The sequence below is a fragment of the Botryllus schlosseri genome, chromosome 7, assembly GCF_051294905.1.
Source record: "Botryllus schlosseri isolate E-star chromosome 7, Bs_hap1, whole genome shotgun sequence".
Taxonomy (NCBI): Eukaryota; Metazoa; Chordata; class Ascidiacea; order Stolidobranchia; family Styelidae; genus Botryllus; species Botryllus schlosseri.
Window position 1 is genome coordinate 20,232,157 of NC_137242.1, and position 20,572 is coordinate 20,252,728.

General features: G+C 39.9%; 1 protein-coding gene and 1 long non-coding RNA gene across 2 annotated transcripts in view; one reads left to right on the forward strand and one right to left on the reverse strand.

The window, feature by feature from the left end:
* LOC145442999 (uncharacterized) overlaps positions 1-20,572 on the reverse strand; it is a 445,110-nt gene that overhangs the window by 329,675 nt on the left and 94,863 nt on the right. The window lies entirely within an intron of this gene.
* LOC145442867 (uncharacterized) lies at positions 457-20,422 on the forward strand. Its single transcript, XM_080320900.1, has 9 exons — positions 457-765; positions 879-1,034; positions 2,928-3,002; positions 5,634-5,687; positions 7,461-7,535; positions 8,175-8,216; positions 8,358-8,411; positions 12,182-12,420; positions 20,047-20,422. Exons 1-9 carry the CDS (start codon positions 699-701, stop codon positions 20,233-20,235), a joined length of 951 nt encoding a protein of 316 aa, XP_080177026.1. The 5' UTR covers positions 457-698; the 3' UTR covers positions 20,236-20,422.

Below are 20,572 nucleotides of genomic sequence, written 5' to 3' on the forward strand. Positions count from 1 at the left end.
ATTCTGACAATGGTGTACACTGTACATCTCAATTTTTGTAAGAACCATGCAATGCCCACGCAGTCTTGCGCTTCACTTAGAATATTGCGGTACGTTGAGATTAACACCGTGTCAACCTATTTGTTTCATTTGACTGTTTATGATTCACAATGAGCAGACAATGCGCCGTCTGCCACGGTAGGCCTATAAAGTAGGCTACAAACTGTAAAATGTCAAACGATAAGTTCACCGATTGCGCAAAATCTACGATACAAATAAAATGCAGGTTGCGAAAAATTCTGTCAATTTTGACATTTTTTGACCTAACGCTAAAATTTTGACCTTATTTTGACTTTTTTTGACATGTCAAAAAAAATCACCCTAGTCATTACATCTCAGGTGTTGCGGCCAGACTAATCAAATCTTTTGTTGGCCTTGTAAGTTCACAATCTGTGCAATCCGTTTTTGATATTAATACTAATTTCGGAAATCACCTCGCGGGCCACTCAAAAACTTCTCGCGGGCCACGGGTTGGCCGGCCCTGAATTAGATCTACTCGAGTAAGTACAACAAGTAGAGGAAAACTGCTTGAGTAATTCGAAGAAGTACAAGTACTTTGTTACTGACCATCTCTGGCTGCAATACACTTGAATATATCTTACTGCTACTTTAGACATAGAACTACCTTCACATATTTCCGATCGATTTGTTGATCCGAAATGCACACCGTCACGTATAATGTCCAAGAGAAGGAAAAAGGAAGTCGACCTGAAGTATCTGTTCAAGGTAACAAGACTATTTGCAATGTTCATATATATGCCTATTCGAGCTCGCAGAATCATAATGACACAGTCAAGGTGCCCGATCACAGTGACATAGCCAAAGTGCTTTATGTTTAGATATTGATCAAAAGTCGGATCAGATGCCGAAGGAGTCATTTACAAAGAAATGTGCGAAAAGAGGGCTTATGGCGGTGATTTTAATCTGTTTGCTAGTCATTGGAATCGTCTCTCTTTTTGCGCTTCATTTCGCGTATCAGAGAACATGGTCTCGAGGTTAGTGCAACGAACATGCGAAATAATTCATCACCCGGTGACACAGATCATATTATCGATCCCGTACAAATTGTTGTCCTATATAAACGACTGTGCTGATGACCAATATCCCTGTGTGGGAGGAAATTGCTAGATATGAATTGGGACAACACCACATATGTAGGCTATCTATAAACGGTACGAACGCTGGATATCAGCTTCGAATCGATTTAGGGTCATTAGTGATAAAAGATTGCACTACGACGTGAAATAATAGGATTTGTTCCAGATATTTCAATCATGAGCGGCGTCGGGTGATTGCTGATCAATAATAACGATAACATAAATATATTCTCACCCTCTTCAAGCAACCATAAGTTTCCAACAATCCTGCAATCTTGTTACGTCAGTGGTTCCCAAACGGTGGGGGATTCCCCACTGGTGGGGAATTCAATGGTTTCTGGTGGGGAATAGACGCATTTGTTCAAAATTATATACAGGACAGTCTACTTATTCACGGACACACATGCGCAATTACCGTTACCAGTTAACTGCTCTGGAATGTATGTATCGAAAATGACATTGCGTGTTGCTAACAAAACCTCATTCTTGACTCTGGATGGCCAATGCTGGCGTCACAAACGCATCCAGCACGACTAGTTTGTCGTGAAATGACGCTTTCGCGTAATTTTGAGCGTTACTGGTATCGGTTCACAATACGTTTTATGTTGCAGTTATAGGCGATTGTCTTGCGTACTGGTGTTGTTGTGTGTCTTGTGTAGTCAAACCAGCAGATAGCTGCTCAGTGATGACAAAAGTGCTGGGTAGTGGGGAACAGCACCGTGACTGCCGTACCCAAACCCCCCAATTGGGGGGACCGAGCTCGAACGGGCCAAAAATTATCTCGTGAATTAACATAAATTACAGTATATTCTAAAAACTTTATGACACTTTTTCAAAAAAATTTCGCGCTTGTTGCGCGATTTAATATTGCCGAATATCTGATTATCGGGTTCCATTGCCCCACGAAAATTCGTAGAATTTATAGAAATGGAGACTTCGGCGTCGGCCATTACTGTGCCACGACGCACAGAGACATATGGAGTTATAGGCCATGTAACATGCAACTCCGAGAAGTGTGCCAGAACGATCAGCGGCGAGAAGACGTTGGCCGAGAAGGAATGCCTTTTTGGTGACCCAAAACTTCGATATATATACAATATACATATATGTTTAATTGGCTATATGCCTGGCGCCGAATGTTCCTGTTTTGGCGATCCGAACCCCTGACGACAAATGCCATCCCGCAGGGAAAATTATTTGGAGTAAAGCAATACGAATTTGAAATCGTGTGTGACTTCGGGTCCGCCCGAAGATGTTCAATTCTTATTTAGTGGTCATACCTTTTCCGACACACCTCACTCAGCTCTACCGGTAAATCTGAATACGTGAGCAGAGAGGGATAAAAAATTGATAGCAAAATATATGCAATTCCCGATCATATTGGCCGATTCAAATACGAATTGTAAAAAAATTTCGCGCTTCGCGTGTTTAGTCGAAATAAACGACACACTAAACAGTAGACCAAATGTAGCTCATAAGTTACGGGGGGAAAGCGTACAGGCTCAGAGCGGGTTCTGGGGGCCCAAGACCAACGTTTTTTTGGCGGGGATGATAAAGTGACTGTTACGGTCCTGGTGGGGAATGAAGGCTTGGAATAAATCTGAAGTGGGGAATGAAGACAAAAAGGTTGGGAACCACTGTGTTACGTCATCTTTTTGTTCGTTGTACTTATTGCGCTTGTACAAGCCCGAAACAAATTTCGTGGGCGGATCTTTCGGTTGGACCAAGACGGTGATAAAATTCATGTATACGTTCAAGTAGTGTATTCCTATAAATTGCTATAAATTCCAGAATACGCAGATCTTGAAGAGAAATATCAGCGACTAGAAGAGAAAAAACTTTCAATGGAAGAAAATAATTTGAATGGTATGCTTATGGTTTTACGGTGATCTTTAGTTTAATTTTGCGTTAATTTTTCATAATAACGCTGATCTCATACAGAACCGGAAGAAAATAAACTCATTTGTCTCCAGCCCAAGGATGGCCTACCTGCGGCTGTAAAAAGAAATTATGCGGCCGCCGACACGTAGTTCAATATGTATGTGTTGGCGTCCTTCAACATGCAAATTGAATTTACGGATTGACTCCCGAATTTCGGAGAGATTTTAATTAATCTTGACATTTTCTTCGCGCTAGGCGCGTTTCGATGCGAGTTCATTTTTCGATTATAATATACTAGCGGTATTTGCAATTTGATCCCCACAGTATACAGATGCGAACAGCAAATGATGCAATGATGCTCACCATATAGAAATACCAACGTGGGATCGTGCGCTCTTGACTATAAAATTTGTTCTGGAACGTTTGGGCGATTACATTATCTTTTCACTATACCAACAATGGTGATGGGAGGCCAAGAAATCAAAACATGCAACAAAGTAACTAATGAATATTGGCCCACACAAAGATGCTTCATCATTTACAACTTGCCTACAATTTTCGAAAACACCCCTTCCGTCAACCTTACCGTCGAGTCTGATCACATGGGCCGAGAAAGGATTATTGCTTGATATGTAGTTATATGTGAAACTACTAACGAAATTCATTTGAGAAACTTTGCGCCATAATCACCAATCCCATTTCATGACCACCAATCTGAATAAATAAATTAGTCCGGAGTTTACCGGAAATGGAAATGGACAGTGTAACATGGTTATTTGGCGTCCAGCTTATCACTATGCCCTGTAATTCGGCCGTAGGCTACATGGGCAATCGAAATGCGGCCGTGAATAGCAAAAAGGTTGGCCACCCCTGATCCATCCCTCTTTTGATATGTTACTTTCAAGTCGTAAGACAACCTAGTGTAGTAGTTCTTAACCTCACTGTCGTCGCGGATCTATTTGTGCTCATCAAGGCTAGGGTTATCATATTTTGGAATCGGGAAAGGAGGACACTTTTTCAAAATTTTCAAACATAGAATAATGGAGTAAAATACAGAAAAAAAGATAAATTTTACCCGACATTGTGGTTGGTTGACTAAAAAAAGGTCGTCACATTCGTTCGAACCACGAATATCCTATTTAGCCTATTTTGCGTCATATATGCCCATTTTCACACGATTCTATCCACTATCTTGGCTCTAAAAGCTGTGAAGGAGAACGGACTGCCAAAAAGGAGGACATTTGGGGGTTCTCGGAGGACATTTTCAAAATCCCGAAAAAAGAGGACAAATCCTTCTAAAGGAAGAAGTATTGCAACCCTAATCAAGGCCCACCGAGAACGTCAGGTTTTAGATTAAATTTAGCTTGATTATCCGGTAAACGTCATCTGTCTTGTGCAAATATTACCTGTAGGCTAGTGTAAACTGCTGAAATTGCGATTTTCTTGAAAATCACACCATACAATGCGGCATCTGTGGGAGCTTTAATAAAAAAAGAGCTATATGATGGGTTAGCTGCATCTTACTGTTCTCTATGACACAACGGAAACAAGTTCAACTCCCCCTACCTACCACAACGGTGCCCGGATAATATGTAAATAGATCGCTTTATTAATTCTGTCGTTCAAATTTGAAATATAGTTTGCCACTTCACGAACGCCCAGGCGAGGCCGCCGAAAATCAAATTTTCGCTGGGTCCCCTTTTTCATGCTATTGATTTTGTTAAAGTCGCTAAGAGTGAGTTTTTCTGTAATGCCTTAAGTCAAGTTTGCAGATCTAGGGGGTTTGGAGTGTGTTATTCTACTTGTTTTTGGGGGTGGTGGTTATCGCTATGCTGTTCGGCCTTTTGGGGGAAAATTATTCCCGCATCGTGTAATTTTCTTGCTGTGTGCCGGGAAAAATGTAATTTTTGACGGTTTCGTCAGACCGGTAAATAACGAAGTAACAAATTTGACAGCTCCGCAGGAACTAGGTTATGCAACGGAACCTTTCGAGTATCTCATACCTAATAATTCAACAAAAATCATAAATGCAACTTTTTACTGCAACTTTTGTTAAAATTAAATGCAACTTTCTCGCGATTTTAGTGTCACAAAAACTTGCCCTACTAATCATAGTTTGACTAAAACCCTAATCACGCAAATTGAGCTCGTGTACGCGGGGATTAGATCATTGTGTATCGCGAAGAGCGTAAAACAGCGGACGGCCGTAATGTACACAAGAGTTATAGGGTCTACCAGGGCCGTAACTGCCACACCTTAAGCCCGCCAAATTGGAAGGAGCACGAAGGGGGCCGCCGAAGTATTTCGTTAGTCGTTTTTGAGGTAGATTTATTCAACTTGAAAATTTTTTACACGCCTCGCGTGATTTCATATCGCCAGGTTTCTAAATTATAATATGAATAATAAGAATAAATATAGGAATATGCATATGGGGGCCGGCGATTGCAACGCATTGAGCAGGACTGTGACTCCAGTCTAGACGAAGAGATGGGCCACAGCGCATTTTTAACCGGAGAATGGGCCAAGACCAAAATTGGTTGAAAACCACTGCTCTTGCTTCTCTTAATAACCCTAATAACAATGTATCAATGCGAATTTTCTCTCTTTTTTTACAAGAAACGCTGCGACTGCGAAGCGATATCAACCGATTCGAAAGAAGAGTGGACATCGGTGAGTACCTTATGAATTTAATGGTAACAACTAAGGATGGTGTGAAAGTGAGGTTCACGTTCGCGTTCTGTGTGTGAACCTCAGAAATTTAGAGGTTCACGTTCATAAACGAACCTTGGTAGGTTCTGCACTGAGAACCTTTTTCATATAATACAATTTTCACTTCATTGTAACATCGTTGGTTGAAATTTATTGCATTTCAGCTACGAGCCACTCTATATATGGCACTGGCAGCATAAAAATCCCTACTAAACGAGCACGCACTTTGACAATCTCAAAAAATTTAGTGGATTTGTTACAAAAGTTTGCTCGAAATATCCAGCTTTCCGTTTGTGAATATTTATGGTGACTCTCTGTTGTGAGCTTGACCCGCAATCACACAACATCAAGAGTGAAATACACTACATGTAGTCAGCGAATGATGCTTATTCAACCAATTATTGCAATTGGTACAGTTATCTGATGTAACAAATCTAGCCGGCGTACGGTGTCAATCATGACTTCATATGTTTATTGTATCATAAAAGCCAAATCTGTGCGATCGGGATGTTGGCTACAGCTGTATAACTTGTTAATGGGGTAATATTGGTAGCAAGTATGGAAACCAGTTTTACGCTCTGCTCAATATCAACGTAGTAATACTCATACCCCGACTACATTTTCCGGTCTGTCATAGACCGTTAAGGCGTAAGCTTATATTCCCTTGCAAGTCCTCGTCGAAATTGTTGGCAAAGCGACGGAAGATATTGAGTTATGGGATTATGATATCATTTGATTGCCCCGGTTAATACGTTGACGTTTGAAACGTCAATATGTACTTCAGCATTGGGGCATTATGTGGCCCGAGTCGTCGCTGCGTCGTGTACATTAATATCTAGGCTATCACTTTACCGAGATGTAGGGTTGGAACTAGCAATATGACGTCACATGACGTCACGAGGTTCACGTTCGCGTTCAACCTTTCAAAAAGGTTCGCGTTCACACAAACCTGAACCTTTCAAAGGTTCACACCATCCCTAGTAACAACCCCTGTGCGATTTGCACGATCAATGGTCTAACCCCCGAACTATCGCCGACACTTGGCGCTATGGTATTAAACAGCATATATTGAATTCAAAACAAATCTGGTAGTAATATAATATCTGCGACCCCCTTTATAAATTTGAAAATTTCGCGTTTACAGTACATGCTCCGCTGTCAGGCGAGGGTAAAACCTTTTTTTCTGCCACGAACCATTGGTTTCCAAATCGTTGCATAGAAACAGGTAATGGAAACCATAGCGATCTACTGGCAGTGATGCCCTATCGACGCAATAGCCCATCTGCTAACACGCAGTTTTAATAACTTTTTTTCCACCGAACCTGGTGCAGTTCAAATACAGCAATACACACTAAGTCCCGATCTCACCCGCATATTCGTTTACTGTGGCCGGCTTGAAAATTATGTAACATATGAATTCGAGTGTCTGGATTGAGGTTGGGATCGCGTTCGGCATGCCCCTCGTTTGACTCCGAGGCAGCCTTCATGTGCTGGCAATTTTCGGCTATATTTTCATCAGTCGCTGATAATCCCTCAAACATCTTACGGAACTTTTCTTTGTGGAACTAATTGAATTGGTAAATGCCCGAAAAGTAACTTCATTGGCAGATTGTATATGTGATCTCCTTATAATGTATACAGTGATGGGGGGGGGGGGGGAGGCTTAGACTGATGTAAAAGTTCATGTATATCGTTAAAGTATTGTATTAAAATTATTTCAACTACAAATTCCAGAATACTCAGATCTCGAAGAAAAGTATCAGAGTCACGAGAATAAAAGACTTTCAATTGAAGAAAATAATTTTAATGGTATGTTTAGTTTTAGGCACAATTGCACAATTTTAATCTGATATAGTGCCTCAAAATATTAAAACGTATGTGGCGCCAACTCTAGTTGAAATATCGCCTGCATTTCTATGGTAACCTGTATTTGTTATTATTATACGACGACGAGGACAGTAGCGCTTATCGCCTATTCAGGTCTTGTGCGCAACGACAGCGCATTTGAAAAAGTTCAGCGTCTTTTGCATTCCTGGACGACTTGCCATTCTTGCGCACTCCCACTCCTTACACACTCTCGCTTTCTTGCATCCACTTTCGGGTCTCGGCAACCGACTTTCGTGAGTTCGTCGCACTCTTTCTCTGGCCTATGCAGACGCTGTGTCCACAGTGGGATCGGCGATGGTAAACTGTATAATCTCAACATGTTAGAAGTCGTCATACATCGGCTACACCAGAGTTGTCCAATACTGCTATTAATGCGGGCCGCAATGAAAGCTGAAGAGCGCTTTCGTATTGAGTACAGATGATCAACACACTCTAAATCGTTTGAGGGGACGAGGAGTCTTTCGCCTCCTGTCCACGCTAGTCAGTACCAGCCGCCTGAAACCAATCGAAGCGACTTGGTGAAAGGTTTACATCAATAAAATATGAAATATCTTCATTTAGAAACATTACAACTGCGAAGTGAAATAGAGCTCGCTCACGCTGGTAAGGAGATATATGTCGTTATTCCATTGTTTCTTTGGCCCAATGTATCTGAAAAGTTACCTTGACAAATGGAATATACCAGCATCTCGCTGTTATAATCTATCAATGCTGGCGTGGTTATTTCATTATATCTTCATTAAGAAACACAGCGACTGCGGAGTGATAGCGATCGAATCGAAAGACGGGTCAATGCCGGTGAGTTTCGAAGACGGAGATCCTTCATTTGCATCAACGGTGTCTTGTATTGTATGGTGACGGACGCCTGTAAGCGATTTGAACTCGGTCGTGCATATTGCGTAACGAGTGCTCACTGAACTATCGATGGCTGTCATAGTAATAAATAGCTATTGAAATCCAAACAGACGCGCTAGAAATATAATCTGTGATCCTCTTCAAAGTTTAGAAATTGTCACTTTTACAACATTCCTGTTTTCATCCGCATTAAGAAGTAGGCCTACCAATCGTACATATTTCTTCCTGTCACAAATCGTTGGTTTCCAAATCGTAGCAGTGGTTTATTCCACATATGAAAAAAAAACAGGAGTGAAAAATGATACCATAACTCATAGAGGCAAATAATTTTCATTTGGTCACAAGCCACAGCAACGATCAATGTAATTATCCACGGGAATAATATTCCTACCGGTCTAGCAACTTGGCAATCCGGATAAATAAATCGACGTCCTACGGAGTGACGCCACAATAGAATCAGTGGCCCATGCGCCAAGACTGTGGTTTTGTACCACTCTGACGCCATATTTGTCTCGTTCTAAATGTCTTGTTTTCTCCTTAGCGATGTGCGGGTTATGATATGAAATATGGGCTATAATATGTATATGCTGTTGTGACGTAAAATGCTTTACCGCGAGAGCGTCACTATGTTTTCTTTTGTTTTTAACAACAATGACAAGACTGTGCGTCAAAGTGGCGAGATATAGCGCAGTGGTATAATCCGCGGCTGCAACACCAGTGGGTGCGGGTTCGAGTCCGACCGAGGTCGACTACCGAATTACGATACCTAAGTGTTGGAGGTTTACCTAGGCTCCTCCTCGCCACCTCATCCGCGTCAGCGGTGTCTTACAAAAAGCCTAGAGGTGGGCCGTGCTATAAGTCGGCCGTTACGGAAAATAAGAAGAGTATCGGCCTGGTGTAAATGACCATAGTAGTCGGTAAACACGATGAATACCCCAAAACAAACAAACAAACAAATTGTGCGTCAAAACGTTTTTCCAGGCGCACGATATCAGATATTTTCATGACCGCCATATTATGAACCGGTGGAGGCTAGTAGGGTTGTTCAGATTTGAAAAATTGTCGAAAAACTTCGATTGCCGTATTCCAAATGATAGTTTAAAAGTGTATAAAAACACTTTTGTAAGCGATTTTGGTCATCTTCATCCTGACCTTCCTTCCCCTCAAAGCCCTCAAAGATCCACGGGGCAATTCTCCTTACTACTGGATCTGGATTCAACTCGGTATTGTACAGATTATGTAAAGTTCATAAAAGTATTACTGACATTAAATACCTTTAAATAATATCTTCTGGCTGAAAACTAGCAGGAAAAATCTGCATTTGTTCTCGACTTGCAACCCAACGACGCTTCTTCAATGTAAGATTCAAAACAAGTCGATGTCAACTGTGCATTGTGCGACCAATACATGGCTCCCATGAACATGATAGACAGGTTGTGCAGAGCAATATGGAGATGCATATGGCATTTATAGGACTACATTTGAGTACAATTTTGAATACATATCTATTTCATTGCAAAATCCCATCTCCACACAGCCGTTTTCATCTGATAACGTCACAAAGCAATAAACCGGTGACATGGTCAACACTAGATATCCCGTAGTAAGGAGAATTCCCCCGTGGATCTTTGGGGGCTTTGAGGGGAAGAAAGAGCAGGATGAAGATGACCAGAATCGCGTATAAAAGTGTTTTTATATACTAAACTATATCATTTAGAATTCGGCAAACGAGGTTTCCGGAAATTTTTTCAAATCTGAACAACCCTAGTGGCTAGTCATATAAGGCAACTGGGGCATATAATTCTATACTATAACAATATCAACGCCAATTTATTGTTTGTAGACGCAGGGCAATGAATATAACGAAACTGCGACGAAAATCGTGCTATTCTCTGTGTTTTCACTTATAAACTTGTATTCGTTATCCCACTATAGCCCTGATAACAAGCTTCACTTACATATTCTCCCAATGCCCACCACAATAAAGAAGCGTACGATTCACCCTCTTTATTCATCTCACTCGGCGAGATTATAAGGCTACTGTCTGTCTAAACCGGTCAAATTTTCTTGAGCATTGAGCAATTATTTTTCCCGACGGGCCGAATGTAAAGCAGAAAATACGCCGACGGGTCGAGACGAAAGTTTGCTATATATTCTGCGGCGTGCAGTTTTATTTCCAAATTGAAAGCAATTAATTACATTGTTGCCATATGCTGATGAGCGGATGAGTTAATGTTAGGTTGCGTCCCGAGCGCTGTGTGGCTTGGTAAAATAGCCTTGCTGTTTTGCTAGCTTTGTTAGCAGATCTTCCAAATCAGCCAAGTGTATGAATTTCACTGCCTGATTTTTCTCTTATTGTCGATTCAAATTATATATCCTAAACACGGAAACCTACTCGGTACTCATCATAAAGACCGGTTCATGGATGACTTCAATAAACAAATATTTGATGCTTATGCTTTAAATGCTGTTGACATATCGGCCTTCAGCAGCACCTCCCATTGCTCGACATAACATTATGTGTGAGTTGGGCTGGGCGCAATGATTCGAGTACTCGAATCTCAATAGAGTATTAATTTTAATGATTCGAGCCGAGCAGTAAAAGGCGTTTTTATCGAGCACTGAGATTATACTCTCCTCGCAACTGAAAGTTAATTTACTAATGATAATCCTAGTTTGGAAAATAATTCCACCGGGGAAGCCTTGAAACCTTGATTGGCAGTGTTGCAGCCTAGGAGACATAGTACAAAGCTACAAACGTTACAGGAAATAACACATTTCCGAAGTCATGATCATCCCACAACATTGCCAAGAAGTGCAATGAAATCGGTGTGGTCGAAAAAAATATCAAAGTATCTTTAATGTGACGGATACCAGGCATTATAGTCTTTGTGGTGGCATAAAAGGTACATATTTGAGCTTGGACATAGTACGTTCTGTTGTGACGTCATCAGGAGCGATGATCGAATACCCGACTCGAACTCATACGTGATTCAGAATCGAATCCCTCAGTTTCTCGATTTTGCCCAGCCCTAATTGTAAGTGATGACCACTCATATTGCTTTATATTTCGATTTAGGATTTGGAAACGTGTGACGCAACAGTTTAAAGCACAGACCTGGCAACAAACAAGATTTGAACTTGGATGCTGAAACAGTGACTTGTAACTTTAATCGTTGCGGCTTGACTTGGCTGAATTTTGAGCCTGGTTTACTCAAACGACGTGCGTAGGTTACGTAATCACGGTACATAAGTAAACTAGACTTCAAAGAGAATTCATTTCAGGATCCATTTATTCACTATAGTTCTTTTCCACTTATTAAAATTATTAAATACATTTTATAGTCTAAACTCCGAGGAACTTTTCGCGAGCCGCTCGGAATCGCGTCGCTTCCGCATTTGGACCACGGGTTGCACAAAGCCCCGGTCTGTTATGCCTTGACATGGGTCGGTGCCATAAGTCCACAGAATGGTAGCACCGACAATGGGAAATTGTATTGAGATTTTGCCTAGTAAGGATCGTGTAAATCTCCGAAGATGTTGCGATAGCACCGGCACAAATAAACTGGCTTGCGTATTTGTAATCCTAGCTTACCTCGCCCACAACAAAATATTTCAAATGGTTATTCACATGCAATCGCGCGATGAATATTCTCAAAGGGGTTACATTCTATGTAAATATATATATAGATAAAAGAACTCAATGTTTTTAGGCCTCTGCGAGTTGCGATATGGCGATTATTGTTACTTCGTGGAGGAGTCAGGACCTGCTACCATGAATATGAATGCCGCTACGTGGTCGTGCGAGCGAAAAAATGCAACACTGGGAAACATATATTCTGCAAGGCATTTCGACATGATGACCAATTATTACCGAACATTCTTTACATTTGATTCATTGGCAGAACAGCCCAGCTTTGGCCTCAAAACCGGAATGAAGTTTGACAAGCAGGTAATATATTTCTGTACAAGTGAATGTCGCGAAACGAGTTTCCGAAGGTTGGAAATAATCAATGTCAGTGTAAATCGGAAAAGGATATTGATCGCGTAAATAGAATATGTATGGCCGTTTCTTCATTGACTCTCAGTTAACTAAGAAAATATATTACCAGCAATTGAGATCGACGTAGTAAAAAGAGTATAGCCTCCTGTGTACGGAGGTTATCTTCGCTACATACCTTCATGTTTCGAAAATTCTCCTATAGTTGAAAAACCTCGAAATAAAGAGGATCCACCGGTCGGGAGGAAACAGTCAAGTAAGGTCGGTCTGAAGCCTGTCACGCGGTACAAATGCGAACCACGAAAACTACTAATCGCCAGAGGTGGTCAAAGTAGTCAAGAAATCGACTCAAGTAGAAGTAGCGACGAAAAAATCTACTGAAGTACATGTAGAAGTACTTCTTACATAAGCAACCTAAAACTACTTGAAGTAGAAGTAGATTTGACTGACTTTAAATCTACTCAAGTAAGTAAGTAGTTGTGAAAACGATCGTAATTCGTTCGCATTGACTATCAAAAGTTGCAAATGGAGCTATGCGGAAGGTGTAGAGAGCTTGATTCATATTGATGCATCCCGGGAGGTGTCAATTTTTGACAGAATAAGCAATCGTCCACATCATAGGTTTGATATGGATATGCGATACTAATCCTTTGTTTACCCAAACACCCTGTTTTAGAGAATAACATGGCATGGCTCCCTCCCCCATGTTATAAGGCCCCTAGTTCAGTCGAAGAGCAATACGGAGACGTTTTGTCTGATACGGCTTTAACACTCTGCGCGATTAGTATACGGTAATTCGTTAATCAAAAATATGGCAGATCGTAAAAATGCCATATAGTGTATAGCTTTATTTTAGGAAAATATAAGGCATTACTACACTTGCTTTTTATACTTCAACATGTATGTTCTCCAGACAAAAGAACTGAAACTATAATTAGAACTCAACGTATAATACTCCTAATTGAAAGAAAAATACAAGTACTACTTCTAAAAAATTGGAAAATATATTTCATGTCTTTTGTCCAGTAAGTTTCAACGGTGGTCTTCCAAAACAGGTCTAACGTTAAAAAAGTTGAAGTCAATTTTTCCAGATTAGGACACGTCATGGGCTGCTAGGGATAATCGGTAATTGATAGATTGCGAAACTGTAGTTTCAAACGTTATGAGGGGCCATACTTACTGTGATGAAATATTTGATACTGGCGACAATGCGGTGTGAACGGAACAACGCAACCCGGTATCTAAATTATATTCAGCGATACTTTCGTTAAAACATATCCGTCACTCCATACCTACTGTGCGCGAAACGCAACGAAAATTCTGGGTATTACATGCCTTTTATGGAAATTGAATGTTGGTACTACGTGAAAACCTCTCCGAAATTCCTTAGGCTATCTTTCTTATTGGGGGATTAAACTACTTCTACTTGACTAACTGAAAAAAGCGAAAAGTAAGTAACTAGTTCGCAAAATATTACGAAGTAGAAGTAGAAGTAGCGAATAATAGATCTACTTGAGTAAGTACCAGAAGTAGGGGAAAACTACCTGAGTACTTCGAAAAAGTAGAAGTACTTCGTTACTGACCACCTCTGCTAATCACACATCACGGTTGTTGTTAATTTCAATCGAAATCAAGGTCTTGGTGTTGCTTTTCAAACGCTTCCTCATAACTATAAAAGTGATTTCACAGATGTGCTACCTTATGCCAAGCACAAAGTTAACTCAGACGCATTGTTGCCCCGTATGCCAGAAGTCCTCTCTTTTATTATATGTACACAAAATGCTCCAACAAAATATATACGTTACCAAGGACTATACTGGATTCATATGCGGCTCGAGCAGCCTCCGAAATAAATATGGAAGGGTGTGGCCGTCCTCGGGTCGGTAAAATCTCGCAGGACCTACAACGCGGATGTCAAACTTAACTTCTGTAGCTGGTAGGGGCTCTAATCTAACAGCACCTTTTTAGGTAAACAAGGAAATTGACGAAAACACAGTCATTGGAAGAATGAATACAATTTGACGCCCCTACAACCAAGACAGTGGAGTCGGTAGATTTTATCATCGACTCCGACTCCAGACAATTTCATTATACCGACTTTAATCCCAACTTCGACTGCGATCATTTTTTTATGAGAACTCCAACTCCGACTACAATAGTATTACCAATTTACTTCGAAAATTATATGACACAGTGACGGTTAAATGACTCCTAACCAGAGGTGGTCAGCAACGAAGTACTTCTACTTTTTGGAAGTACTCAAGTAGTTTTCCTCTACTTCTGGTACTTACTCAAGTAGATCTGATTTTCTCTACTTCTACTTCGTAAAATTTTGTGATCTACTTACTTACTTTTCGCTATTTTCAGTTTGTCAAGTAGAAGTAATTTAATCGCCCAATACGAAACATAGCCTGAGGAATTTCGGGGCTGTTTTCACGGAGTACCAACATTTAATATTCATAGAAGTCAAGTAAAGCCCAGAAATTTTGTTGCGCTTCGCGCATAGTATAGTGATGGAGTGACAAATATGTTTTCATGAAAGTATCAGTGAATATGATTTAGGTACCGGATTGCTTGATTGCTCTCACACCGCATTGTCGCCCATATCAAATAATTATTCACAGTAAATATGGGCAACCATAACGTTAAAAATTACCGTTTCGCAATCTAGCAATTACCTATCATATCGTAGTCCAGCAGGCCATTACGTGTCTTGCTAATCTGGAGAATCCAGCTTTTTTGGAACGTTACACCTGTTTTAGCAGATCACCTTTGAAGCTTTATGGACAAAAGACATGAAGTATATTTCCCACTTTTTAGAAGTGGTATTTGTATTTCACTTTCAATTGCGAGTATCATACTTTGTGCTCTAATTACTTTCAGTTCTTTTGTCTGCAGGACATATATGTTGAAGCAACAAAAGCAAGTGTAGTAATGCCTTTATTTTCCGAAAATAAAGCTACACTAAATAGAACTTTTCGGATCCACAATATTTGGTAATAACGTATACTAACCGCGCGAAGTGATGAAACCGTATCCGATACAACTTCTACGTATTGCTCTTCGCCTGCACTTGGCGCCTTATAATATGGGGTGGGGCGCCATGCCATGATATTCTCTAAAAACGGGGTCTTCTAGTAAACAGAGGGTTAGTATCGCATTTTCATATCAATACTATAATTTGCATCCCATGATGCGAAATAATGCTTATTCAGTCGAAAATTGACACCTCCTGGGATGCATCAATACGAATCAAGCTCTCTGCCGCATTTCTCAATTCGCATCTTTTGATAGTCCATGCGAACGAATTAAGACCGTTTTCAAAATTACTTACTTACTTGAGTAGATTTAAAGTCAGTCAATTCTACTTCTACTTCAAGTAGTTTTAGGTGGCTCATTGAAGAAGTACTTCTACTCGTACTTCAGTAAATTTTTTCGTCGCTACTTCTACTTCTACTTGAGTAGCTTTCTTGGCTACTTTGCCCACCTCTGCTCCTGACTAGGGCAATTTTTGTTTCACTAAAATCGCGAGAAAGTTGCATGTAATTTTGACAAAAGTTGTAGTAAAAAGTTGAATTTATAATTTTTGTTGAATTAGTAGGGTATGAGATAATCGAGAAGTTCTGCAGTACAACCTAGTTCCTGCAGATCTGTCAAATTTGTTACTTTGCAATTTCACGGACATTCTATTTTTCCCGGTACACAGCAAGAAAATTACGCAATGCAGGAATAATTTCCCCAAAATAGCCAAACATCATAGCGATCACCCCCTCCCCCTAAAGCAAGTCAATAAATCACCTCAACTTGACCCAAGTTGATGCTGAAAAACTCATTCTTGACCACTTTAACAAAATCAATATCCCGAATAAGGTGACCCAGTGAAAGTGTAATTTTCGGCGGTCTCGCCTGGGCGTCCGTGAAATGGGAAACTATCTGAAATTTAAATGAAATGATTACTAAAGCGATCTATTTACATATTGTTCGGACACGGTGGTGCTTGGCAGGGGTAGTTGAACTTTATGCTTGCAAGCCGTTATGTCCTAGATAACACTGTGATATGCAGCTAACCCATCTTATAGCTCTTTGTTATGCAAATCGAAGAGAATAAAACCATACTAGAAATAGTTTATAGCATGTTTTTAAACCACTCCTGTACGTTTTGTCGCAATATTTGATAAAAGTTGCAGTTAAAATTGCTATGAAAAACAGAAAAGTTGCAAAAAGTTGCATTATAAAATCCCTCCAACCAGCTTAAAACATCATTGTATGGACATAGATTCTGAGTATCTATAGGAAGCTGTCGGAAGTTGTAAAATAAAGTCGTAAAAGTTGTCCTACTCATAACCACTAAACATATGCTAACATATGATTGACGGTGGCATGCAAAATTGTTTCATTGCGGCACAGAATTATTCACTATGCAATTGACATGTACAAATTCCTTTCTAAATATCATTCCTTTTTTAATATTTTTATATGAGTTTTTTTTTTTTATATCATGGACTCTCTAATACACTAATATGTATGAATCCTTCAACGATGACATATATCCAATCCTGCATATTTAAAATATATAGATACACAATCGAAGTGTAGTTCTTGTGTATGAGTGAGCAACTAATACACAAATGTGACTTGTACACACTATATTGATGACAAGCACGCACACTAATTATACTGTAACTCGTAAACATTCGTCAGAAACGAAATTTAGGAAGTATATAGTCAAATATCATATGTATATCTACATGCACTCAGTCAAGTATTCAAGGACTAGGAAGTAGGACTTGCAGTCGTTTTTCATCATTTGTTTGACCCAAGCAGCTGAGCTACACTACAAATAGGGATGGGGAATGGGAAGCAGCGTTTGGTTATATTTACATCAATTTAACAATTTTACATAACCAGACGATGTATTTGATCTTTCATAGTATCATAGCATAATTTCAAATATTGCATCAATTTGTGACTGCATCGCGAAAATGCACATTGCGATATTCTTCCTCTCCGCAAATGAATTGGAATTTGTATATTATGTCCAATTTTATCAATATCGGTATTAATAACAGTGATTGGAGAATAAAAATTCCCCACTCTAGTTATAATATGATAAAGCAGGCATGTAAGTTGGTATATTTCTATGTCCCATTTGTTTTTGGTTGTGGAGCGACGTTGACCCTGCGTATGCGTTGTGAGCAGTACAATAAATCCAACTGCAAACGCAGACTTTTCGAATTTGGTTCACATCACACCATTCAAAAACCACTAACTCTGCCGTCTGCGAGTAGTTTTTTGCGTTCTCAGAATTTGGTGTCGATAATGTCACAGACTTGCAACTACATTCGTCAATAAAGTGGAAGCGCAGCAGTCTCGCTGGACGGTTGTATCGTTGCGTAAATTCTTAGCGATAACAGTGTGTATTGACATCCTAAAGGTGACACACAAAACAAAACCTATCTTAGAATTATACCGCAGTAAATATCACACACAGCATTTCAATCCGAATGATGCCTGACACACTAAATTAAGTACAAATGGAGTACGAATGAATGTACCCACATACGGACGGTACGAGGTATAGACGTAGGCACGTATAGGTGCTTATAACAATGCTTTAGACCAGTGATTCTCAACCGCCGGTTTGCGGACCGGTGCCGGTTCGTGGCAAGTTTCCTGCAGGTTCGCGACAGACATTCTAGTTTTATATCTCAATTCCAAAATGCGATAGATAGACGCTTGTCAATAAATGAGGGAAATAAAACATCAAATTATAAATTGACGGAGAAGTTTGTAACGTGTACATTGCAATGAATTGTGTCGTACAAGAGATTTCATGGTATACTTTGGCCGTATGTCACAATTGTGCAAGTGTTGTACGAAACTGTTTAAAAGTATATGGCCTGTTATATGTGAAAGCTACGGAAGACTTTTAAACAATCATTAAATTCTGACGGTGCAATTATGCGATACTAGCGGTATAATAAGGCCTTGGCACACAACATCTCATGTTTCTAAGGATACCCAACAGTCGCCGATGAAGTCAGAGGTCTTCACACGACTTTGTAAGCTTTACCTTGCGGAAACTTCACAACATCACTCAAAAATATCTACTGCAAAAAAGGCAACATGAAATGAAGTTTACAATATCACATTTGAGTTGTATACATTTGTCGTAGTTATATAGGGTCGAGTTTGGTTTTAGAAGGTTTACCAGTCCGCTAGATTTGTTGTGAAGTTTTACCGGCCCGCGAGGTCAGAAAGGTTGAAAACCATTGCTTTAAGCCCGCGAAGTAACCAAAAGAGCTAAATTAGCGATTGAATATTACAGAGATATAAAAGCGCCTATCTATAATGATGATTGGCACAAATTGACTCCAAGTTGAAACACACAGATAAATAAATGCCGCTCAGTCGCTAATAAGCCCCGTGAACTATATTCGATCGACACTTCGAGAACAGGGTTTCTGAATTCCGAAATCGGTTGAGTTTTCGAGTACCGGGTTTTGGGTGTGAATAAGGACCGATGAATAAAAGATTAACACCAAAAAGACTGTGACATCGCACACTTGGCTGAGGGTGATGCCAGAACAAAATGCCTGTTCATTACGCAGCATTTGTGTCTTGTATATCGCATTGTACATGTTGTGAGTGTGTTGGGCAGATGAAAATATAATCTGACGATAATTATTAAGTATTGATACACACTCTTTTCGCTAAGAGTGTATAGAAAATGGACATGCTCGACATTAACTGTCTTGAGGGATCATATACGGCAGTGTTTCCCAACCTTTTTTCACCCACGCACTATTTCGAGGTTTCGTGCAGTGCTCGCGTAGTACCTACATGAGTCACGTCATAAATAAACACCAAGTGAGAATCGTGTGAGTCTCACAAATGGAGGTTGGGGCGATTTTAATGAATTTTTACTCTACCGACAATCCTAATGGGAGGTCAAGAAATGTAACATCATGCAACAAAGTGCATCATCACTAATTTCGTGCCCGATATTTTCGAAGACACCCCCTCCATCGGCTACGCCTTTTAATCTGATCGTGTGGGCTGAGAATGGATAAATATTTGACAGTTATATTTGAAACTACCAATATTATGGACGAGATTTAAAAAAAAAAACTGAACTACTAACTCACTTTGGTCGAAAGAAAAAGAATTTACTCGCGTACCATGCACGTGGAAGACCTTCGCGTGCCACATGTTGGGAACCACTGACTTATGTGGACATATTTTGTAAAAAAAACTTCCACTACCGAAATCTAATCAGACATCGTCCAAACAATGGATAGCAATGACTATATTAATAGGCTTGCTATTTTTTAGCAAGCCAGTATATATTGTCTTTATCAGCAGGATTTGTAACTTTAAGTCTCAAATATATGCAGATACCATCAAGAATTACGTATATGTGGCGCAAATAACCATTAGATTGATAAGAAGAGAGAATTCAATTTTTTTGCATACTCAAGTTTTCTCTTTTTAGCCCGCGAGGCTCTCAATATCTATTACGACCTGCTCATAACTCTGGATCCTTCCTACCCAAATAAATGATCTGTTCCTCTTCAGGCTAATGTTGTGTATCTTTCCGATGCCTCAAGAGCGTCGTTCGTTCACTGGGAATCGGCCGAAGCAAATCGAAACGATTTATTTATAGTCTTGTCAATACACTCTGACAAAGATGAAACAAAAGATGGATACTTCACCGCAGATGAAGGATATTTGAATTTCGGTGCTATCTGTCAGATGCCAGTTTAAATTATGTTTATCGAAATGATCGAAACGAACCTATTATAACTGTAACTAAAAAGATCAGTTTGATTGATTCATGCGCAAACAGAACATATGGTGCATAAACGATGAATTTATTATGTGAAACGATTTCAAGAAGTTTAATAGGGAAGGTCTACGATCCGAAATATATGAGGATTTCCGCATCTCCGAAGCTCATTTGCATTTATCAGCGTTTATGGAAAATGAATATTGAGAATATAATAAATCATTACCGATGTACCTTCGAATTAGGACAATGCAAATAGTAATTGGCTATCTGCTGGATATAGGTGACGTTTTATCTCTGCTTATGGTGAGGCGT